Source organism: Oncorhynchus masou, chromosome 1 (assembly GCF_036934945.1).
Source record: "Oncorhynchus masou masou isolate Uvic2021 chromosome 1, UVic_Omas_1.1, whole genome shotgun sequence".
Classification (NCBI taxonomy): Eukaryota; Metazoa; Chordata; class Actinopteri; order Salmoniformes; family Salmonidae; genus Oncorhynchus; species Oncorhynchus masou.
The window spans coordinates 384,622-410,000 of NC_088212.1; the positions used below are offsets into that span (position 1 = coordinate 384,622).

At 42.8% G+C, this 25,379-nt stretch overlaps 1 protein-coding gene across 5 annotated transcripts in view; it reads right to left on the minus strand.

Annotated features, from left to right (window-relative positions):
* The window catches only part of LOC135506899 (STAM-binding protein-like A), a 38,996-nt gene extending 19,583 nt beyond the window's left edge, over positions 1 to 19,413 (minus strand). Inside the window, exons 1-9 of one of the 5 annotated variants that reach the window (XM_064926432.1) lie at positions 19,214 to 19,413; positions 14,292 to 14,507; positions 12,326 to 12,401; positions 11,327 to 11,422; positions 11,060 to 11,193; positions 10,284 to 10,507; positions 9,123 to 9,256; positions 6,993 to 7,130; positions 5,029 to 5,141 (exon numbers count right to left, since the gene is read on the minus strand). In XM_064926432.1, the coding sequence (XP_064782504.1) occupies positions 5,029 to 5,141; positions 6,993 to 7,130; positions 9,123 to 9,256; positions 10,284 to 10,507; positions 11,060 to 11,193; positions 11,327 to 11,422; positions 12,326 to 12,401; positions 14,292 to 14,494 (1,118 nt within the window). In that variant the 5' untranslated portion in view covers positions 14,495 to 14,507; positions 19,214 to 19,413. Of the gene's footprint in view, positions 1 to 5,028; positions 7,131 to 9,122; positions 9,257 to 10,283; positions 10,508 to 11,059; positions 11,194 to 11,326; positions 11,423 to 12,325; positions 12,402 to 14,291; positions 14,516 to 19,213 lie in introns of those variants that run through there. The other 4 variants (XM_064926362.1, XR_010450605.1, XR_010450597.1 and 1 more) reach the window with 4 other exon arrangements.
* Between the last annotated feature and the right edge of the window lie 5,966 nt (positions 19,414 to 25,379).

The window sequence follows — 25,379 nt, forward strand, 5'->3', positions numbered from 1 at the left end:
AACCTTCGTCTGAATAAACAAATCATTTACAAACACAGTTGTGTGTGAGTACTATTTCAGACAATGTTATAATGCAGGGACTGGAAGATAGTTCATTAGGGTCACGTTGCAGAAATAAATGTTCCATTACTTCAATACCGCCCCCGTGTGGAATATTAGTGTATAACGGCTCAACATCAAAAGTAACTAACCAGGTATTCTCAGGGAGAGGATCAAGAGATTCAATAATAGAGACCATACTACTGGTGTCCTTTAGGAGGGGAGCTGTTCTGAGACCATACTGCTGGTGTCCTTTAGGAGGGGAGCTGTTCTGAGATCATACTGCTGGTGTCCTTTAGGAGGGGAGCTGTTCTGAGACCATACTGCTGGTGTCCTTTAGGAGGGGAGATGTTCTGAGACCATACTACTGGTGTCCTTTAGGAGGGGAGCTGTTCTGAGACCATACTGCTGGTGTCCTTTAGGAGGAGAGCTGTTCTGAGATCATACTGCTGGTGTCCTTTAGGAGAGGAGCTGTTCTGAGATCATACTGCTGGTGTCCTTTAGGAGGGGAGCTGTTCTGTGACCATACTGCTGGTGTCCTTTAGGAGGGGAGCTGTTCTGAGATCATACTGCTGGTGTCCTTTAGGAGGGGAGCTGTTCTGAGACCATACTGCTGGTGTCCTTTAGGAGGGGAGCTGTTCTGAGACCATACTGCTGGTGTCCTTTACAAAGGAGGGGAGCTGGTCTGAGACCATACTGCTGGTGTCCTTTAGGAGGGGAGCTGTTCTGAGACCATACTGCTGGTGTCCTTTAGGAGGGGAGCTGTTCTGAGACCATACTGCTGGTGTCCTTTAGGAGGGGAGCTGTTCTGAGACCATACTGCTGGTGTCCTTTAGGAGGGGAGCTGTTCTGAGACCATACTGCTGGTGTCCTTTAGGAGGGGAGCTGTTCTGAGACCATACTGCTGGTGTCCTTTAGGAGGGGAGCTGTTCTGAGACCATACTGCTGGTGTCCTTTAGGAGGGGAGCTGTTCTGAGACCATACTGCTGGTGTCCTTTAGGAGGGGAGCTGTTCTGAGACCATACTCCTGGTGTCCTTTAGGAGGGGAGCTGTTCTGAGACCATACTGCTGGTGTCCTTTAGGAGGGGAGCTGTTCTGAGACCATACTCACGGTGTCCTTTGGGAGAGGAGCTGTTCTGAGACCATACTGCTGGTGTCCTTTAGGAGGAGAGCTGTTCTGAGACCATACTGCTGGTGTCCTTTAGGAGGGGAGCTGTTCTGAGACCATACTGCTGGTGTCCTTTAGGAGGGGAGCTGTTCTGAGACCAGACTGCTGGTGTCCTTTAGGAGGGGAGCTGTTCTGAGACCATACTGCTGGTGTCCTTTAGGAGGGGAGCTGTTCTGAGACCAGACTGCTGGTGTCCTTTGGGAAGAGACTACAATAGGGGCCGTTCCTGCATCAATGCCCTCTACAATAGGGGCCGTTCCTGCATCAACGCCCTCTACAATAGGGGCCGTTCCTGCATCAACGCCCTCTACAATAGGGGCCGTTCCTGCATCAACGCCCTCTACAATAGGGACCGTTACTGCATCAACGCCCTCTACAATAGGGACCGTTACTGCATCAACGCCCTCTACAATAGGGACCGTTACTGCATCAACGCCCTCTACAATAGGGGCCGTTACTGCATCAACGCCCTCTACAATAGGGGCCGTTCCTGCATCAACGCCCGCTACAATAGGGGCCGTTCCTGCATCAACGCCCTCTACAATAGGGGCCGTTCCTGCATCAACGCCCGCTACAATAGGGGCCGTTCCTGCATCAACGCCCTCTACAATAGGGGCCGTTCCTGCATCAATGCCATTCTTGTGACTTTGCCATTGTAATTGTTTGTAAGCTTGTGTAGTTAGATTAATCTATGATTGTATGCTATCCATTTGCTGTTTGTATGCTGTTCTTTGTATGCCATTTTAATATTTGATAATTAACCAATGATATTAGGCCACTCTTGGCCATGATTACAGACCCCTGTGTCTTTTGACACTATATAAAACGAGTCATCCCGCGGTGTTTGTGATTATACCCTGATGAAGACAGCTTGGCTGTCGAAACGTTGGCAATTACATTTTTGCATCTGAGCTCCTAGAGTGTGCGGCTCTCTTTTATTTTCAAGTTTAAAACAGCATACAACACATGACATGATAAAGGTTTTAACACATGACAAAGGCAGTGTGTCTAGACTCACTCGTTATAACACATGACAAAGGCAGTGTGTCTAGACTCACTCGTTATAACACATGACAAAGGCAGTGTGTCTACACTCACTCGTTATAACACATGACATGACAAAGGCAGTGTGTCTACACTCACTCGTTATAACACATGACAAAGGCAGTGTGTCTAGACTCACTCGTTATAACACATGACATGACAAAGGCAGTGTGTCTACACTCACTCGTTATAACACATGACAAAGGCAGTGTGTCTAGACTCACTCGTTATAACACATGACATGACAAAGGCAGTGTGTCTACACTCACTCGTTATAACACATGACAAAGGCAGTGTGTCTAGACTCACTCGTTATAACACATGACATGACAAAGGCAGTGTGTCTACACTCACTCGTTATAACACATGACATGACAAAGGCAGTGTGTCTACACTCACTCGTTATAACACATGACAAAGGCAGTGTGTCTACACACTCGTTATAACACATGACATGACAAAGGCAGTGTGTCTACACTCACTCGTTATAACACATGACAAAGGCAGTGTGTCTACACTCACTCGTTATAACACATGACAAAGGCAGTGTGTCTAGACTCACTCGTTATAACACATGACAAAGGCAGTGTGTCTAGACTCACTCGTTATAACACATGACATGACAAAGGCAGTGTGTCTACACTCACTCGTTATAACACATGACAAAGGCAGTGTGTCTACACTCACTCGTTATAACACATGACAAAGGCAGTGTGTCTACACTCACTCGTTATAACACATGACATGACAAAGGCAGTGTGTCTACACTCACTCATTATAACACATGACAAAGGCAGTGTGTCTAGACTCACTCGTTATAACACATGACAAAGGCAGTGTGTCTACACTCACTCGTTATAACACATGACATGACAAAGGCAGTGTGTCTACACTCACTCGTTATAACACATGACAAAGGCAGTGTGTCTAGACTCACTCGTTATAACACATGACATGACAAAGGCAGTGTGTCTACACTCACTCATTATAACACATGACAAAGGCAGTGTGTCTAGACTCACTCGTTATAACACATGACAAAGGCAGTGTGTCTACACTCACTCGTTATAACACATGACATGACAAAGGCAGTGTGTCTACACTCACTCGTTATAACACATGACAAAGGCAGTGTGTCTAGACTCACTCGTTATAACACATGACATGACAAAGGCAGTGTGTCTACACTCACTCGTTATAACACATGACATGACAAAGGCAGTGTGTCTAGACTCACTCGTTATAACACATGACAAAGGCAGTGTGTCTAGACTCACTCGTTATAACACATGACATGACAAAGGCAGTGTGTCTACACTCACTCATTATAACACATGACAAAGGCAGTGTGTCTAGACTCACTCGTTATAACACATGACAAAGGCAGTGTGTCTACACTCACTCGTTATAACACATGACATGACAAAGGCAGTGTGTCTACACTCACTCATTATAACACATGACAAAGGCAGTGTGTCTAGACTCACTCGTTATAACACATGACAAAGGCAGTGTGTCTAGACTCACTCGTTATAACACATGACATGACAAAGGCAGTGTGTCTACACTCACTCGTTATAACACATGACAAAGGCAGTGTGTCTACACTCACTCGTTATAACACATGACAAAGGCAGTGTGTCTACACTCACTCGTTATAACACATGACAAAGGCAGTGTGTCTACACTCACTCGTTATAACACATGACATGACAAAGGCAGTGTGTCTACACTCACTCATTATAACACATGACAAAGGCAGTGTGTCTAGACTCACTCGTTATAACACATGACAAAGGCAGTGTGTCTACACTCACTCGTTATAACACATGACATGACAAAGGCAGTGTGTCTACACTCACTCGTTATAACACATGACAAAGGCAGTGTGTCTAGACTCACTCGTTATAACACATGACATGACAAAGGCAGTGTGTCTACACTCACTCATTATAACACATGACAAAGGCAGTGTGTCTAGACTCACTCGTTATAACACATGACAAAGGCAGTGTGTCTACACTCACTCGTTATAACACATGACATGACAAAGGCAGTGTGTCTACACTCACTCGTTATAACACATGACAAAGGCAGTGTGTCTAGACTCACTCGTTATAACACATGACATGACAAAGGCAGTGTGTCTACACTCACTCGTTATAACACATGACATGACAAAGGCAGTGTGTCTACACTCACTCGTTATAACACATGACAAAGGCAGTGTGTCTAGACTCACTCGTTATAACACATGACATGACAAAGGCAGTGTGTCTACACTCACTCATTATAACACATGACAAAGGCAGTGTGTCTAGACTCACTCGTTATAACACATGACAAAGGCAGTGTGTCTACACTCACTCATTATAACACATGACAAAGGCAGTGTGTCTACACTCACTCGTTATAACACATGACAAAGGCAGTGTGTCTACACTCACTCGTTATAACACATGACAAAGGCAGTGTGTCTACACTCACTCGTTATAACACATGACATGACAAAGGCAGTGTGTCTAGACTCACTCGTTATAACACATGACATGACAAAGGCAGTGTGTCTACACTCACTCATTATAACACATGACAAAGGCAGTGTGTCTAGACTCACTCGTTATAACACATGACAAAGGCAGTGTGTCTACACTCACTCATTATAACACATGACAAAGGCAGTGTGTCTACACTCACTCGTTATAATACATGACAAAGGCAGTGTGTCTACACTCACTCGTTATAACACATGACAAAGGCAGTGCGTCTGTACTCACTCGTTGAACCTGGGTGAGCAGACAATAGCGATAGCCTCCGGCATCATGAGCTGGTAGGAACAGTGTGTGTGGAGATCGACACTGGACAGGAAGGCTGTCTGGGTGGGGTGGGTCTGAAACAATACCAACATATATATTGAACATAAATATAAGGTGTTGGTCCCATTAACTGAAATAAATGATCCCAGAAATGTTCCATTCATGCAAAAAATCTTATTTCTAACAAATGTTTGTTGACATCCTTGGTACTGAACATTTCTCCAAGATAATCCATCCACCTGGCAGGTGTGGCATATCAAGAAGCTGATTAAACCGCATGGTCATTACACAGGTGCACCTTCTGCTGGGGTCAATAGAAGGCCACTGTAAAATATGCTGTTTTGTCACACAACACAATGCCACAGATGTTTCAAGTTTTGAGGAAGCTTGCAATTGGCATACTGACTACAGCAATGTCCACCAAAGTTTTTGCCAAAGAATTGAACATTTATTTCTCTACCATAAGCCGCCTCAAACATCATTTTAGAGAATTTGTTTTAGACAATCCGGCTTCTTCACCTGCGGGATCGTCTGAGACCAGCCACTCGGGCAACTGATGAAGCTGTGTTTGCACAACTGAAAAATGACTGCACAAACTGTCAGAAACCATCTCAGGGAAGCTAATCTGTGTGCTCGTTGTCCTCACCAGACTGCAGTTAAGCGTCATAACTGAATCATTGGGCAAATACTCACCTTCGATAGCCACTGGCATGCTGGAGAAGTGTGATCTTTACAGATGAATCTTGGTTTCAACTGTACCAGGCAGATGGCAGACGGTGTGTATGGTATCGTGTGGGTGTGCAGTTTGCTGATGTCAGCGTTGTGAACAGAGCGCCCCATGGTGGCAGTGGGGTTACAGTACGGGCAGGCATAAGCTACGGACAACGAACACCAATTGCATTTATCGATGGCAATTTGAATGCAGAGAGATAAGATCCTGAGGCCCATTGATGTGCCATTCATCCGCCTCCATCACCTCATGTTTCAGCATGATAATGCACGGCCCCATGTCGCAAGGATCTGGACACAATTCCTGGAAGCTGAAAATGTACCAGTTCTTTTCCATGGCCTGCACATTCACCAGACATGTCACCCATTGAGTGACAGTGCCACCTTGAAAGTCACTGAGCTCTTCTGTAAGGCCATTCTACTGCCAATGTTTGTCTATGGAGATTGCATGGCTGTGTGCTCCATTTTATACATCTGTCAGCAACGGGTGTGGTTGAATTAGCAGAATACTCTCATTTGGAGGGGTGTCCACAAACTTTTGCACAAAAAGTATAATGACAAGCAAACAAAAAATAAAGCAGAGTTAATTTGCCGAGGAAAATGTTATAAACTGGTCCTGGATCCGCTCCCCTAGAGGTTGTATGAATATGGGCTCTGGTGTAACTCACATGTATCCAGCCCAGGGTGATGAGGTCATACTGGTCCTGGATCAGCTCCCCTAGAGGTTGTATGAATATGGGCTCTGGTGTAACTCACATGTATCCAGCCCAGGGTGATGAGGTCATACTGGTCCTGGATCAGCTCCCCTAGAGGTTGTATGAATATGGGCTCTGGTGTAACTCACATGTATCCAGCCCAGGGTGATGAGGTCATACTGGTCCGGGATCAGCTCCCCTAGAGGTTGTATGAATATGGGCTCTGGTGTAACTCACATGTATCCAGCCCAGGGTGATGAGGTCATACTGGTCCTGGATCAGCTCCCCTAGAGGTTGTATGAATATGGGCTCTGGTGTAACTCACATGTATCCAGCCCAGGGTGATGAGGTCATACTGGTCCGGGATCAGCTCCCCTAGAGGTTGTATGAATATGGGCTCTGGTGTAACTCACATGTATCCAGCCCAGGGTGATGAGGTCATACTGGTCCGGGATCAGCTCCCCTAGAGGTTGTATGAATATGGGCTCTGGTGTAACTCACATGTATCCAGCCCAGGGTGATGAGGTCATACTGGTCCTGGATCAGGAACAGCTCCTCTTCGTTTTCCGTGTCGCAGTAGTCTGGCCCTCCGTTCTGCTTCGGCACGATCACATGGGTCACTGTGAACGCATTCCTCAGCTGGAAAACACAGAATCAGACACACATAGACACAGAGAGAGTCAGAGGCACAGAGAGACAGAATCAGACACACATAGGCACAGAGAGACAGAATCAGACACACATAGACACAGAGAGAGTCAGACACACATAGACACAGAGAGAGTCAGAGGCACAGAGAGAGAGAATCAGACACACAGACACAGAGAGAGTCAGAGACACAGAGAGACAGAATCAGACACACAGACACAGAGAGAGTCAGAGACACAGAGAGACAGAATCAGACACAGAGAGAGTCAGAGACACGGAGAGACAGAATCAGACACAGAGAGAGTCAGAGACACAGAGAGACAGAATCAGACACAGACACAGAGAGAGTCAGAGACACAGAGCGACAGAATCAGACACAGACACAGAGAGAGTCAGAGACACAGAGAGACAGAATCAGACACAGAGAGAGTCAGAGACACGGAGAGACAGAATCAGACACAGAGAGAGTCAGAGACACAGAGAGACAGAATCAGACACAGACACAGAGAGAGTCAGAGACACAGAGCGACAGAATCAGACACACAGACACAGAGAGAGTCAGAGACACAGAGAGACAGAATCAGACACAGAGAGAGTCAGAGCCACAGAGAGAGTCAGAGACACAGAGAGACAGAATCAGACACATAGACACAGAGAGAGTCAGAGACACAGAGACACAGAATCAGACATGGACACAGAGAGACAGAATCAGACACACATAGACACAGAGAGACAGAATCAGACACAGAGAGAGTCAGAGACACGGAGAGACAGAATCAGACACAGAGAGAGTCAGAGACACAGAGAGACAGAATCAGACACACAGACACAGAGAGAGTCAGAGACAGAGAGACAGAATCAGACACACATAGACACAGAGAGAGTCAGAGATACAGAGAGACAGAATCAGACACAGAGAGAGTCAGAGACACAGAGAGACAGAATCAGACACATAGACACAGAGAGAGTCAGAGACACAGAGACACAGAATCAGACACACAGACACAGAGAGAGTCAGAGACACAGAGAGACAGAATCAGACACACATAGACACAGAGAGAGTCAGAGATACAGAGACAGAATCAGACACAGAGAGAGTCAGAGACACAGAGAGACAGAATCAGACACATAGACACAGAGAGAGTCAGAGACACAGAGAGAGAGAATCAGACACAGAGAGAGTCAGAGACACAGAGAGACAGAATCAGACACATAGACACAGAGAGAGTCAGAGACACAGAATCAGACACAGAGAGAGTCAGAGAGAGTCAGAGACACAGAATCAGACACACATAGACACAGAGAGTCAGAATCAGACACAGAGAGAGTCAGAGACACAGAGAGACAGAATCAGACACATAGACACAGAGAGAGTCAGAGACACAGAATCAGACACAGAGAGAGTCAGAGAGAGTCAGAGACACAGAATCAGACACACATAGACACAGAGAGTCAGAATCAGACACAGAGAGAGTCAGAGACACAGAGAGACAGAATCAGACACAGAGAGAGTCAGAGACACAGAGAGACAGAATCAGACACAGAGAGAGTCAGAGACACAGAATCAGACACAGAGAGAGTCAGAGACACAGAGACACAGAATCAGACACAGAGAGACAGAGAGAGTCAGAGACACAGAGAGAGAGAATCAGACACAGAGAGACAGAGAGAGTCAGAGACACAGAGAGACAGAATCAGACACAGAGAGAGTCAGAGAGTCAGAGAGACAGAATCAGACACAGAGAGAGTCAGAGACACAGAGAGACAGAATCAGACATAGACACAGAGAGAGTCAGAGACACAGAGAGACAGAATCAGACACACATAGACACAGAGTCAGAGAGACAGAATCAGACATGGACTGTCATCATGACTCATAATAAGGTCACCGTACCAGCCCTACATGCACCCACATCAATACGTTTTGCTGTAGAATAACTATGATTATAGTATAGCTGTTGCTGTATAAAGGTCAGGTCTTACCAGTTTGCCACAGAGGATACCACAGGTCTCCACCGCTCGGCTGGTGTTGGACTCAGCTAGCCTGAGGAAGCTGCTGCAGAGCTCTGAGGGCACTGCCAGCTGCCGGATGCCATCCACCATCCCATCCATGGTGCCTGGACAGAGGAGGGACAATACCCCATCATGAACCATCAGGTTTTCAGGACCACTCCAGAAAAAACTGTTTTAATTCCTGTGTTATCCTCTGTCATTGAAATGTGAATCTTGTGTTGTATTTCATCCCTTCTATTCTATGTTGTGGAGCCAGATGAATCATCCCTTCTATTCTATGTTGTGGAGCCAGATGAATCATCCCTTCTATTCTATGTTGTGGAGCCAGATGAATCATCCCTTCTATTCTATGTTGTGGAGCCAGATGAATCATCCCTTCTATTCTATGTTGTGGAGCCAGATGAATCATCCCTTCTATTCTATGTTGTGGAGCCAGATGAAACATCCAGAGAAAAGTAGATCAGTCAAAGAATTTAATTAGCCTTTGAATCGTGCCATGAACACTGAGTGTATAAAACATTAGGAACACCTTCCTAATATTAAGTTGCTTCCCCTTTTGCCCTCAGAACAGTCTCACTTCGTCAGGGCAGGGACTCTACAAGGTGTTGAAAGCGTTCCACAGGGCTGCTGGCCTATGTTGACTCCAATGCTTCCCACAGTTGTGTCAAGTTGGCTGGATGTTCTTTGGGTGGTGGACCATTCTTGATACACACACGAAACGGTTGAGCGTGAAAAACGCAGCAGCTTTGCAGTTCTTGATACACTCAAACCAGTGCTCCTGGCACCTACTACCATACCCCGTTCAAAGGCACTTAAATATTTTGTCTTGTCCATTCACCCTCTGAATGACACACATACACAATCTACACTGATTGAAGTGGATTTAACCTGTCTCCTCCCCTTCAATCTACACTGATTGAAGTGGATTTAACCTGTCTCCTCCCCTTCAATCTACACTGATTGAAGTGGATTTAACCTGTCTCCTTCCCTTCAATCTACACTGATTGAAGTGGATTTAACCTGTCTCCTCAATAAGGGATCATAGATTTATACCTGGAATCACCAGATCAGTCTGTCATGGAAAAAGCAAGTGTTTCTAATGTTTTGTACACTCAGTGTGTGTTTACTCACTGCTGTTCCCACTAGGGCTCACAGGTTTGAGCGTCCGGTCGAAGGTGGGGAGCGGTCTGACCTGGCCGGCACTGTCCCCCGGGCTCTGAGGGGGGGTGGGGGACACAGCCAGGGGCAGAGGGGGGCCATGGATCCCTGGGAGGAGGGGTGCATCGGGGGGAGGGGTCCCAGGAGCATGAAACTCCTGAAGGATACGCTGCCTCTCCTTTTCCAGCTCCTGCCGTCTGATTATGGAGTCACATTTAGTGTCAATATTGATCAATATTAAAAAAGGTCCATTTTGATCTTCATATGAAATCCTTTCTGGGTAAGTTACTATACTTTACTGTGATTTTTGACTAATTGAAAACAAAACAAAAATAGCTACTTAGCAAAGAGCAATTTCTCAAGCTACGTCTGTCTGTGAGTGGTCTGAGTGGGGAGGAGAGAACTGGTGATGTCCCCAGGCACGCCAAAACTCCATCCCACCAAAACGGGAGGAAATTTCCGTTGACCTTTTCAAACCGCCCTTCACAGTACTATTCCAACATCATAGTGTGTAAGTATATATAAAACAGGAAAATCACATTTTTGACTGCACTGGTTTAAAAAAAAGCTATATTCATTCAATCCAGTTTCAAATCATGAAATAGCCTATAAGTTAAATTTATGAATTCAATGATTCACTCATTTGTCCAATAAAAATGTAAAAAAAAAATTGTATTCAAATTAAATTTCTTAAATGCAAATGAAAAAGCGATGAAATTCAGATGAAGTTTCTGTTGGCAGTGATGTACCTGATCATCTCCTCGAAGGCGCTGAACTGCTCTTGCTCCCGTTGGCGCCGCTGCAGTTCCACCACACGCTCCCGCTCTGCTTCTAGCGCCTGCTGCTTCGACTGCTGCTGCGCCAAGGTTGCCTCCTCCGCTTTCTACAAACACAGTAGTGACACACACACACACATTAGCAAATCAACCAAATCCGGTGGGCAGAGGGCTCTACTGAGGGTAGAAAGTTGGAAAATGGGCAGGAAGGTCTACAGAGGTGGGCAGAAGTCTTGTTACCTTTTTGATGAGATACTGTGCATGCTCCTGCTCATATATCTTGAGAAGAGCCTTCTTCAGCACCTCTGCTTGAGGGAAGGCCACCTCCTTCAGCCTCTGTTGGGACAGATGACAGCATGTCACATCACAAGAGAACCGTAGAGGTCCAAGAACCCAGTTGTTTCACAACCCTGGTCCTCCAGTACCCCCCCAACACTGGTCCTCCAGAACCAACCCTGGTCCTCCAGCAGGTCAGGGTCGGTCTGTCTGGGGGGGGTCTTGGGGGACCAGGGTTGGGCTGCTGGGGGACCAGGGTTGGGCTGCTGGGGGACCAGGGTTGGGCTGCTGGGGGACCAGGGTTGGGCTGCTGGGGGACCAGGGTTGGGCTGCTGGGGGACCAGGGTTGGGCTGCTGGGGGACCAGGGTTGGGCTGCTGGGGGACCAGGGTTGGGCTGCTGGGGGACCAGGGTTGGGCTGCTGGGGGACCAGGGTTGGGCTGCTGGGGGACCAGGGTTGGGCTGCTGGGGGACCAGGGTTGGGCTGCTGGGGGACCAGGGTTGGGCTGCTGGGGGACCAGGGTTGGGCTGCTGGGAGACTGGAGGACCAGGGTTGGGCTGCTGGGAGACTGGAGGACTAGGGTTGGGCTGCTGGGAGACTGGAGGACCAGGGTTGGGCTGCTGGGGGACTGGAGGACCAGGGTTGGGCTGCTGGGGGACCAGGGTTGGGCTGCTGGGAGACTGGAGGACCAGGGTTGGGCTGCTGGGAGACTGGAGGACCAGGGTTGGGCTGCTGGGAGACTGGAGGACCAGGGTTGGGCTGCTGGGAGACTGGAGGACCAGGGTTGGGCTGCTGGGAGACTGGAGGACCAGGGTTGGGCTGCTGGGGGACTGGAGGACCAGGGTTGGGCTGCTGGGAGACTGGAGGACCAGGGTTGGGCTGCTGGGAGACTGGAGGACCAGGGTTGGGCTGCTGGGGGACTGGAGGACTGGAGCGTGAAACAGTTAGAATCTGGAATGGTACCTTCAAGGTGTCCTTCTTCTCTGGAATGTTGGCTGTTTTGTAATCTCTATGTTTAGGAAGCTTCTCAATGAAGAGCCTGAATAGAAGCATGATGATGAACAGAAACATCTTCATGACATTGCAAAAATCTGAAACTTTGTCTAAAAATAATGCAGAAAAACTAATCCATGCTTTTGTCACTTCTAGATTAGACTACTGCAATGCTCTACTTTCCGGCTACCCGGATAAAGCACCAAATAAACTTCAGTTTGTGCTAAATACGGCTGCTAGAATCTCTACTAGAACCAAAAATGTGATCATATTACTCCAGTGCTAGTCTCCCTACACTGCCTTCCTGTTAAGGCAAGGGCTGATTTCAAGGTTTTACTGCTAAGCATTAATGGACTTGCTCCTACCCATCTTTACAATTTGGTCCTGTCGTACATACCTACACTACGGTCACAAGAAGCAGGCCTGCTTACGGTCCCTAGAATGTCTAAGCAAACAGCTGGAGGCAGGGATTTCTCCTATACAGCTACATTTTTATGGAATGGTCTGCCTACCCGTGTAAGAGACGCAGACTCGGTCTCAACCTTTAAGTCTTTACTGAAGACTCATCTCTTCAGTTCGTCATATGATTGAGTGTAGTCTAGCTTACTGGTGCTCTTCCATGCCGTCCCTAGGAGGGGTGTCAGGTGAGTGTGTCGAGTCACTGACGTGATCTTCCTGTCCGGTTTTGCAGGAGATCTTTGTGTCCCCCGAACCACACCCGTCTCAGTATCTATGCTGCACTAGTCTGTGCCGGGGGGCTTGGGTCAGTATGCCCTACCTGGAGTATTTCTCCTGTCCTACCTGGAGTATTTCTCCTGTCCTACCTGGAGTATTTCTCCTGTCCTACCTGGAGTATTTCTCCTGTCCTACCTGGAGTATTTCTCCTGCCCTACCTGGAGTATTTCTCCTGTCCTACCTGGAGTATTTCTCCTGTCCTACCTGGAGTATTTCTCCTGTCCTACCTGGAGTATTTCTCCTGTCCTACCTGGAGTATTTCTCCTGTCCTACCTGGAGTATTTCTCCTGTCCTACCTGGAGTATTTCTCCTGTCCTACCTGGAGTATTTCTCCTGTGATTATTTTTATTTGACCCTGCTAGTCATCTATGAACATTTGAACATCTCGAAGAACAATCTGGCCTTAATGGCCATTATATACTCTTATAATTTCCACCCAGCAAATATAGAGCCAGAGGACTGGCCACCCCACAGAGCCTGGCTCCTCTCTAGGTTTATTCCTTGGTTCCTGCCTTTCTAGGGAGTTTTTCCTAGCCACCGTGCCTCTACACCTGCATTGCTTGCTGTTTGGGGTTTTAGGCTGGATTTCTGTACAGCACTTTGTGACATCTGCTGATGTAAACAGGGCTTTATAAAAACATTTGATTGATTGATTCATATTCCTAACTTATAACAGTGATAGCATGATGCTTTATGTTCAGATGAGGCCCATACTTCCCAGGACACCTGCTGTGTGTTTCAGATGAGGCCCATACTTCCCAGGGCACCTGCTGTGTGTTTCAGATGAGGCCCATACTTCCCAGGGCACCTGCTGTGTGTTTCAGATGAGGCCCATACTTCCCAGGGCACCTGCTGTGTGTTTCAGATGAGGCCCATACTTCCCAGGGCACCTGCTGTGTGTTTCAGATGAGGCCCATACTTCTCATTCATTTGAGACTCAGGCATTTTATCTGGATCTAAGCTCTACAGCTCATCTCAACATGATAGTTTACTGGGTTGCAGACAATATGGTACATTGTCCCCACTACTACCATAAACACATGTTAGATGCCTGGCTAAGTAACCGGCAACACACTGACACGTCATCTATCTTGGGTTCTCTGTCTTGTGACACGACGGTCTTCTTGACAACACCTTCATCAGCGGAGTCACCCTAAAATCTAGAAATGTAATGGAGCCTAGTTTCACCAAGTTAACTTACGTGATGTACTTGTTGTAGAGTACGAAGGCGTGCTCGGCGTTGCCCTCCTCAGTGTAGGTGTTGGCCATACGGATCATCTCCACACCTGACCTGAAGTACCTCCGGGGAGGAACGTCCTCGTTCACGTCCACAGAGCTGCCCTTCTTGGTCAGGGCACGGACACGGTCCTCAGGGGGCAGGCTGACATCAGTGTGGTCTGCCATCAGGACCTTCCTCCTACACACCTGACAGGAAATCAAACCTTTGTTAGAAATTGCACCCTACACACACACACACACACACACACACACACACACATATATATACATATATATTTAAAAAATGGCGCACTATTTTTTACCAGCTGAACATCAGCACGGCTCGCTGGGGCTCCATCCATCTCTCCTACACACCTGACAGGGACTTAATCAATTAATCAAAAGTATTGATTAAACTCTGGTTTACATCAGCACTTGTCACAGAGGGGCGTGTTCCACAGCTAAGGGCGAGGCAACAACCAATGGTTGCGTGCCATGTCACTGACTGTGTCAGACTGACAGATTGCTATAACGTGATTTGGTCAAATGATACTTAAAATAGCTATCCAGTTGTTGTAAGATCTGCAAGGTGTCAGCCACGTCCAATCAGATGAACGCTCCCAAAGGTCCCGTTTACACAGGAGAGACTTAGTTCTTCACTGACTAATGAAACTTTAAAATGTGTTACAGTTAAATCACTCTGGATGTGTTTACACAGGCAGCCAAATTCTGACATTTTTTCCCACTAATTGGTATTTTTATCAATCACAGACCCACCCACATCAGACCCACCCACATCAGACCCACCCACATCAGACCCACCCACATCAGACCCACCCACATCAGACCCACCCACATCAGACCCACCCACATCAGACCCACCCACATCAGATATTTTTCAGTGCTGATCTGAATGGTCAAAAGACGAATAAGTGAAAAAAGTTCAGAATCGGGCTGCCTGTGTAAACACATCCGATATGATTTTACAGTAACACATTTTAAGCTTTCATTAGTCAGTGTAGTTAGTCTCTCTTGGTCACAACATGATGACGAAACGGGAGAGGCTATACGGACACTCCCGGTGCCCAAATTGATGACGTATATCGTGCAGCTGCGAGTCGCGTGGAGGCGAATGGATTGAGTTCAGTCCTGATGAGCCCTTCAAAGCTAGCTAATGTATGCTGGCTAGCTGGCAGCCACAGCAGAACGGTGTTAGTTAAACATTGGAAAAGAAAGTGATGTTTATTTCGATGGGCGAGGGAGAAGTTACTTGTATAGTACAGGTCACCAGCTGTATATTTAGAGTAGACCAGCAGCCTAAGAGTTGTTTCCATACTACTTGATTAGAGTAGGAAAGCAGCCTAAGAGTTGTTCCATCCTACTTGATTATATTTAGAGTAGAAGAGCAGCCTAAGAGTTGTTTCCATACTACTTGAATAGAGTAGAACAGCAGCCTAAGAGTTGTTCCATCCTACTTGATTATATTTAGAGTAGAACAGCAGCCTAAGAGTTGTTTCCATCCTACTTGATTATATTTAGAGTAGAACAGCAGCCTAAGAGTTGTTTCCATACTACTTGATTATATTTAGAGTAGAAGAGCAGCCTAAGAGTTGTTTCCATACTACTTGATTATATTTAGAGTAGAAGAGCAGCCTAAGAGTTGTTCCATCCTACTTGAATAGAGTAGAACAGCAGCCTAAGAGTTGTTTCCATACTACTTGATTATATTTAGAGTAGAAGAGCAGCCTAAGAGTTGTTTCCATACTACTTGATTATATTTAGAGTAGAAGAGCAGCCTAAGAGTTGTTTCCATCCTACTTGATTATATTTAGAGTAGAACAGCAGCCTAAGAGTTGTTTCCATACTACTTGATTATATTTAGAGTAGAAGAGCAGCCTAAGAGTTGTTCCATCCTACTTGAATAGAGTAGAACAGCAGCCTAAGAGTTGTTCCATACTACTTGATTATATTTAGAGTAGAAGAGCAGCCTAAGAGTTGTTTCCATACTACTTGAATAGAGTAGAACAGCAGCCTAAGAGTTGTTCCATACTACTTGATTATATTTAGAGTAGAAGAGCAGCCTAAGAGTTGTTTCCATACTACTTGAATAGAGTAGAACAGCAGCCTAAGAGTTGTTCCATACTACTTGATTATATTTAGAGTAGAAGAGCAGCCTAAGAGTTGTTCCATCCTACCTGATTATATTTAGAGTAGAACAGCAGCCTAAGAGTTGTTTCCATACTACTTGAATAGAGTAGAACAGCAGCCTAAGAGTTGTTCCATCCTACTTGATTAGAGTAGAACAGCAGCCTAAGAGTTGTTCCATCCTACTTGATTATATTTAGAGTAGAACAGCAGCCTAAGAGTTGTTTCCATCCTACTTGATTAGAGAAGAACAGCAGCCCAGGAGTTGTTTCATGTAATTTCAGCCATGGCACACACCATCTCAGATTGTTTTGAAATTGTTTCAGTAGTTAGATTGGCATTCCTGAAACATTATTTTGTTTAAATGTCATTTTATCTCAAATTGGCCATTTTAATTGATTGGATTCAGATAATATTCAATATATAGTACCAAACTTCTTCCTACCAAAAACAACTTGTAAAGCCACCCACGGACCACCCGAACCATCAGTATAGAGTAGGAGTTCATAGAGTTCTCTATGTTTGACCAGTAGTATGAAGCTTTGGCTTCCCTGTGAAAATGGTGATGTTCTTGTCTTTTGTATCATCTACCATACAGTAGTGTGACAGTAGCAGGTTTTGACCACTAGATGCCGCTGTTCCTACTAGACTCTGATTCAGTAGATTTGGTTCATTATGAAAATAAATTGTGTGGTCATCCTCACAATTCAAGCCTGTCCTCCATGAAAGCAAATCCGTTGGTCAACCTTTAATGCTTAATCTGTGACAAGGAAACGGACCCTTTGTGTGTTGTATATTCCCTTAAAAAAAAAAGGTCTGGACGAATTACTGTTAGACCTTTCCCGGTGAACAAGTACACCAATAGTTTACAGCAGTTTCAATGGTAAAAGTCCCAAACACACACCGTATTGTGTTTTGTAGTGTTGTTTGATTGAAATGGTAAAGGTCACTAAATCACTCTATATATAGAGCTTATTCCTCATCATTTTATTGACCAACACAAGACTGCTATGCAATTCTTTCTTTTTTAAGGTTGTCACCACATTTAAGTTTCTTGCCATCAACGTTTTGGGCTTGTAGGAAAAGTCTTCATAATAGAATTGCATAGGGATTGCCCTCAGAGCAGCATCGTGTTGGACTACTCAAGGAGAGTCAGGTTGAAGCAGTAGGTTGCTAAGAGAACGACAAACAATTGATTTCATGGACGACTGACTTGAATTGAGGATGACCACACAATATATTTTCAAAGTTGTAAAGGAAATGTTGTGATCTATTTAACAAAACACCCCACAAAAAAGTCTGGAAAATGCAGATGTTTTCAAGAGACCCTGCACAACCTGCACCACTCATCCAGGGAGGACAGGAAGTACCAGTGGTATCAATGACCAAGTATCTTAGTTTTCATCTAGACTCTAACCTCAGCGGTGATGCACGTGAAGCAGTGGCCTCACTGAGAAATGGCCTGAAGATCTGGTCACAGTGTACACTACACTGGTCAGGCATTGTCTGGAATACGGTGGAGTGATGTTAGTTGGATGCAACAAAAAGCAACAGCCCCAACTGAACATGGTGCAGAGGAGGGGCCCTGAGGCACATCTCCAGAGGGGGAGCAGTCCAGCCACAGCTCCCGTCACTGCAGAGCAATTCTACACATTTTGCTATGAGGCTGAGAGAACAATGTGCAGTTCTATAGCAAATTCCCTTCAATTCTACACATTTTGCTATGAGGCTGAGAGAACAATGCAGTTCTATAGCAAATTCCCTTCAATTCTACACATTTTGCCATGGCTAATACATTCAAGTGACTCAAACAAAGTCAATGGGGGCCCCATGCCATGAAAAAAATACTCCTGAATGTATAATTCGTTTTATTGTATATTCTCACCTGACTGTCTAGCTTTGATTTAGGTGTTTGTTAGTTATCAAAGATCATCTTATTGAAAACAATGTCTACACTGTATTTCTGATCAATTTGATGTTATTTTAAAGGACCTCATTTTTAAACAAGGACATTTCTAAGTGACCCCAAACTTTTGAACGTTAGTGTACATAGGTCCACTATATTTTCTACATACTTTTGGTCCATCCATAAGTTATATATATATATATAAATAAATGTTTGGACGTAGGTGGCCCGAAAAAAAAAACACTTAGGCGGCCACCCAAGACATTTCTATGCAGAAAAAAAACCTTCAGATATCTAAATATATATTTCAGCCTTATATGGACAATTATTAAAATATGTGACCGACCGGCTCAAATCGGTCTTAAGCAGCTAAATGTTGTTTCTTACATTTGATAAAAGTAGAGACTTAAACTCTACCTGTGCGACCTACGGACAACAGGCGTGGCCAAAAAGCCTCTACCTGATAACACACATTGTTATAAAGTTTCCACAATTACGTTTTCTTATGTATATTAAGTATTTTGTGCATAAACATTTGTGTTTTTTCCCCAGAATGTTGGACTATCTAGCCAACAGAAAACGTCTGAGCATGATGAATCTGTAGCTAGCCAACTTCTCAATCCATATAATATGTTTGGGAGGCTAGCGAGCTAGCCATGAACGATTTGAAGTTAACCTGTATGGGCAACTAGCTAGCTAGCTAGCCATGACCGATGTGAAGTTACCCGGACATTTGATGTATGCTCGATGGACATGCTTCACCATCATCCATAATGAAAAACATGAATTGCAGGGTCAAGATTGATGTGCCAGCAGTTATAACACTAGCTATTAGCTTAGCAAAACTAACTTACGTTCGATTGTTTTCAAATTCCCTCCTGGTTGAGCGAGGAAATATGTAGGTTTCACCAACAAATACGTATCAAAGGATATATCATTCAATTCAGGACCTATTTATCGTTGTCTTTATCAAGTAAATCTTCAGTTAAGTAAATAATTAGCTAGCAAGGTGGCTAATTGTTACAACCGTCAACTTCCGCATCTGCACCAGCGTCTCGTCAGCAACACAAAAAAATAACTTCCGGGTCATGGAATTTCGGCAAAATAAAAGTGCTCTACGTAACAGAAGAAAGGTGTTGTTGTCTGTATTTATTGATGATATATGACATTGATTGTCTCAGCATTAACATTGATGTGATGGTATTAATTTAAAGTAATTTTGATCGAAATGTGCAAATTGTCCAAACAGATCATTAAGACAGACGGATTATTTTAAATATGCTATTGGACAATAAACAGATATGGCTTATTAACCTATACGGTCCGAATAATGATGATCCAAGCTTCTTTTAAAATATATATAAGAATGTATCAACTCTACAAGCAGCACTAGAGTCTATTATTATGGTGGGAGATTTTAATACGGTCTTAAATACCTCTATGGACCTGAAAGGAAATCACACTACAAACTATCACCCTCAGGCACCTAATGAAATCATGAATGTCATGGATATATTGAAATTAGTGGATATATGAATACTTAAATACCCTGATCTAGTGAGACATACATGGCTGAGGCTTAATCAAGCTCGTCGTGTTGACTACTTTCTTATACCATTCTCTCTGGCACCAAACGTTTAAAAAGGGTTGATAGGGGACAGAATGCGGTCGGATCATCACATAATTGACATATATATTACTCTTACAGAATTTCCACGTGGGCGAGGATATTGGACATTTAATCAAAGCCTACTAGATGATAAATTGTTTAGAACTAGGACAGAAGAATTTATAACAGACTTTTTCAGACATATCATAGGTACAGCAGATCCCCTTATTGTATGGGACACTTTTAAATGTGCCTTTGGAAAACGTGCAATTCAGTACTCATCTATAAAACAAAAACCATTTAGATCAAAATAGTCCATATTGACAAAGGATATTGAAGGACTAACAGTAAAGTTAGATAGCAATAAAAAACTGTACCATAGAGACACAGAATAAGTTACAGGAAAAACAAAAAGAAATGGAGGAACTTGTTCAAGAAAGATCCAGTGTAATATATTATAAAAATAAAGATCTGTACAGAAAGACTTATGTGAAAGCCAAATTACAGAGGAGGAACTTGTTCAAGAAAGATCCAGTGTAATATATTATAAAAAATAAAGCGAACTGGATGGAATATGAGGAAAAATGCACCACATTCTTTTTCAATCTTCAATATAGAAATGTTACCAATTTTTTTATTGAAACTTGTTACAAATTATATTTTGAAAGAGGAAGTAAAGTACTTTAAGAATATGTTTTCGTTTACCATCAGTAACACACTACGCCGCCAGGGACTCAAATCCTGCAGTGCCAGACATGTCCCCCTGCTTAAGCCAGTACATGTCCAGGCCCGTCTGAAGTTTGCTAGAGAGCATTTGGATGATCCAGAAGAAGATTGGGAGAATGTCATATGGTCAGATGAAACCAAAATATAACTTTTTGGTAAAAACTCAACTCGTTGTGTTTGGAGGACAAAGAATGCTGAGTTGCATCCAAAGAACACCATACCTACTGTGAAGCATGGGGGTGGAAACATCATGCTTTGGGGCTGTTTTTCTGCAAAGGGACTAGGACGACTGAGGAAAGAATGGAAAATAATGAATGGGGCCATGTATTGTGAGATTTTGAGTGTAAATCTCCTTCCATCAGCAAGGGCATTGAAGATGAAATGTGGCTGGGTCTTTCAGCATGACAATGATCCCAAACACACCGCCCGGGCAACGAAGGAGTGGCTTCGTAAGAAGCATTTCAAGGTCCTGGAGTGGCCTGGCCAGTCTCCAGATCTCAACCCCATAGAAAATCTTTGGAGGGAGTTGAAAGTTTGTGTTGCCCAGCAACAGCCCCAAAACATCAATGCTCTGGAGGAGATCTGCATGGAGGAATGGGCCAAAATACCAGCAACAGTGTGTGAAAACCTTGTGAAGACTTACAGAAAACGTTTGACCTCTGTCATACGCCAACAAAGGTTATGTAACAAAGTATTGAGATAAACTTCTGTTATTGACCTAATACTTATTTTCCACCATAATTTGCAAATAAATTAATATAAAATCCGACAATGTGATTTTCTGAATTTTTTTTCTCATTTTGTCTGCCATAGTTGAAGTGTACCTATGATTACAGGCCTCTCTCATATTTTTAAGCAGGAGAACTTGCACAATTGGTGGCTGACTAAATACTTTTTTGCTCCACTGTATATAAAGATCCAATCCATTTAAAGAATTGGAGACCTCTTACACTTCAGTGTTGTGATGCAAAAATCCTAGCAAAATGCTTGGAGCATAGAATTAAAAAAGTATTGTCAGATATTATTATTATTAATTCTATAAATGCCTGATATTCATAGCTGACTTTGAAAAGGCTTTTGATAAAGTACGAGTGGAGTTTATATATAAATGCCTAGAATATTTCAATTTTGGGGAATCTCTTATAAAATGGGTTAAGGTTATGTATAGTAACCCTAGGTGTAAAATAGTAAATAATGGCTACATCTCAGGAAGTTTTAAACTGTCTAGAGGAGTAAAACAAGGTGGTCCACTATTGGCGTATCTATTTATTATTGCCATTAAAATGTTAGCTATTAAAATTAGATCCAACAATAATATTAAGGGATTAGAAATCCGTGGCTTACAAATGAAGGTGTCATTGTATGCTGATGATTCATGTTTTCTTTTAAAACCACAATTAGAGTCTCTCCACGGCCTCATAGAGGATCTAGATACTTTTGCTATTCTCTCTGGATTAAAACCAAATGATGATAAATGTACCATATTACGTAATGGATCACTAAAAATATGCAAATTTTACATTACTGTGTAGTTTACCAATTAAATGGTCTGACGGAGATGTGGACATAGTCGGTATACAAATCCCAAAAGAAATAAACGATCTCAGTCCAATAAATGTTTATAGAAGGTTAACAAAAATAGATAAGATCTTGCTACCATGGAAAGGAAAATACCTGTCTATTTGTGTAAAAATCACCCTGATTAACTCCTTAGTTATATCACAGTTTACCTATTTGCTTATGGTTTTGCCTACACCTCGTGACCTGCTTTTTAAATTATATGAACAAAAAATATTCAATTTGATTTGTAACGGCAAGACAGATAAAATTAAAAGGGCCTATTTATGTAAGGAATATGAATTCGGGGGGCAGAAATGATTAAATATTATAAGCATTAGACCTCTCACTAAAGGCATCAGTCCTACAAAAGTTATACTTAAATCCAAACTGGTTCTCTAGTAAATTGGTATGAATGTCTCATCCTATGTTCAAGAATGGCCTTTTCCCCTTTATTCAACTACAACTGCTAATTTTCGTTATTTGAAATGGAAATAATCTCCAAAATATCATTATTTTTTTAAACACATCTTGTAAAGTTAGTCGCAATGTCAGTTTAATCCACCTGAAAAGACAGAACAAACATTACAAATATTGTGGTTAAACTCAAATAGATTTTTTTTAACATATTTTTCAAAGAAATGTTTAAAAAATATATAATTTGAGTGAATGATATCATAAATAGGACTGATGGAGGGTTGTCACACATGCAGCTAACACAGACATATGGAAATGTCTGCTCTACCCAAAATTACAACCAACTAATTGCAGCATTACCACAGAAATGGAAGGGGCATGTAAAGGGGAAAAAGGTAAGGAACTTGTATGTCGGCCCTGTATTTAAAGAACATAAATGGTTAAAGAAAAGTGTGATAAATAATAACATATACTAATTTCATTTAAGGACCAAAACACTGACAGCTGTGTCATATAAATTGCAAAATAGTTGGGAAGAGATTATCGCACTGTGCAAGCGATAATATTGAAATGGAAGGAGTATCAGACCACTGCAAATCTACCAAGACCTGGCCGTCCCTCTAAACTTTCCGCTCATACAAGGAGAAGACTGATCAGAGATGCAGCCAAGAGGCCCATTATCACTCTGGATGAACTGCAGAGATCTACAGCTGAGGTGGGAGACTCTGTCCATAGGACAACAATCAGTCGTATATTGCACAAATCTGGCCTTTATGGAAGAGTGGCAAGAAGAAAGCCATTTCTTAAAGATATCCATAAAAAGTGTTGTTTAAAGTTTTCCACAAGCCACCTGGGAGACACACCATACATGTGGAAGGTGCTCTGGTCAGATGAAACCAAAATTGAACTTTTTGGCAACAATGCAAAACGTTATGTTTGGCGTAAAAGCAACACAGCTCATCACCCTGACCCCACCATCCCCACTGTCAAACATGGTGGTGGCAGCATCATGGTTTGGGCCTGCTTTTCTTCAGCAGGGACAGGGAAGATGGTTAAAATTGATGGGAAGATGGATGGAGCCAAATACAGGACCATTCTGGAAGAAAACCTGATGGAGTCTGCAAAAGACCTGAGACTGGGACGGAGATTTGTCTTCCAACAAGACAATGATCCAAAACATAAAGCAAAATCTACAATGGAATGGTTCAAAAATAAACATATCCAGGTGTTAGAATGGTCAAGTCAAAGTCCAGACCTGAATCCAATCGAGAATCTGTGGAAAGAACTGAAACCTGCTGTTCACAAATGCTCTCCATCCAACTTCACTGAGCTCGAGCTGTTTTGCAAGGAGGAATGGGAAAAAATGTCAGTCTCGCGATGTGCAAAAACTGATAGAGACATACCCCAAGCGACTTATAGCAAAAGGTGGCGCTACAAAGTATTAACTTAAGGGGGCTGAATAATTTTGCACGCCCAATTTTTCAGTTTTTGATTTGTTAAAAAAGTTTGAAATATCCAATAAATGTCGTTCCACTTCATGATTGTGTCCCACTTGTTGTTGATTCTTCACAAAAAAATACAGTTTTATATCTTTATGTTTGAAGCCTGAAATGTGGCAAAAGGTCGCAAAGTTCAAGGGGGCCGAATACTTTCGCAAGGCACTGTATATAGGTATGTGAATATAGGTATGTGTATATAGGTATGTGTATGTATATATGTGTATATAGGTATGTGTATATAAGTATGTGTATGTATATATGTGTATATAGGTATGTGTATATATATATGTGTATATAGGTATGTGCATATAGGTATGTGCATATAGATATGTGTATATAGGTATGTGTATGTGTATATAGGTATGTGTATATAGGTATGTGTATATAGGTATGTGTATATAGGTATGTGCATATAGGTATGTGCATATAGGTATGTGTATATAGGTATGTGTATATATATATGTGTATGTATATATGTGTATATAGGTATGTGCATATAGGTATGTGTATATAGGTATGTGTATATATATATGTGTATGTATATATGTGTATATAGGTATGTGTATATATATATGTGTATATAGGTATGTGTATGAATATATGTGTACATAGGTATGTGTATATAGATATGTGTATATAGGTATGTGTAGTGTATGTATATATGTGTATATGTGTATATAGGTATGTGTATGTATATATGTGTATATGTGTATGTGTATATAGGTATGTGTATGTATATATGTGTATATAGGTATGTGTATGTATATATAGGTATGTGTATATGTGTATATAGGTATGTGTATGTATATATGTGTATGTATATATATGTATGTATATATATGTATGTATATATGTGTATATAGGTATGTGTATGTATATATGTGTATATAGGTATGTGTATGTATATATGTGTATATAGGTATGTGTATGTATATATGTGTATATGGGTATGTATATGTATATATGTGTATGTATATATGTGTATGTATATATGTGTCTATAAGTATGTGTATGTATATATGTGTCTATAAGTATGTGTATGTATATATGTGTATATAGGTATGTGTATGTATATATGTGTCTATATATATGTGTATATAGGTATGTGTATGTATATATGTGTATGTATATATGTGTCTATATGTATGTGTATGTATATATGTGTCTATAAGTATGTGTATGTATATATGTGTATATATATATGTGTATATG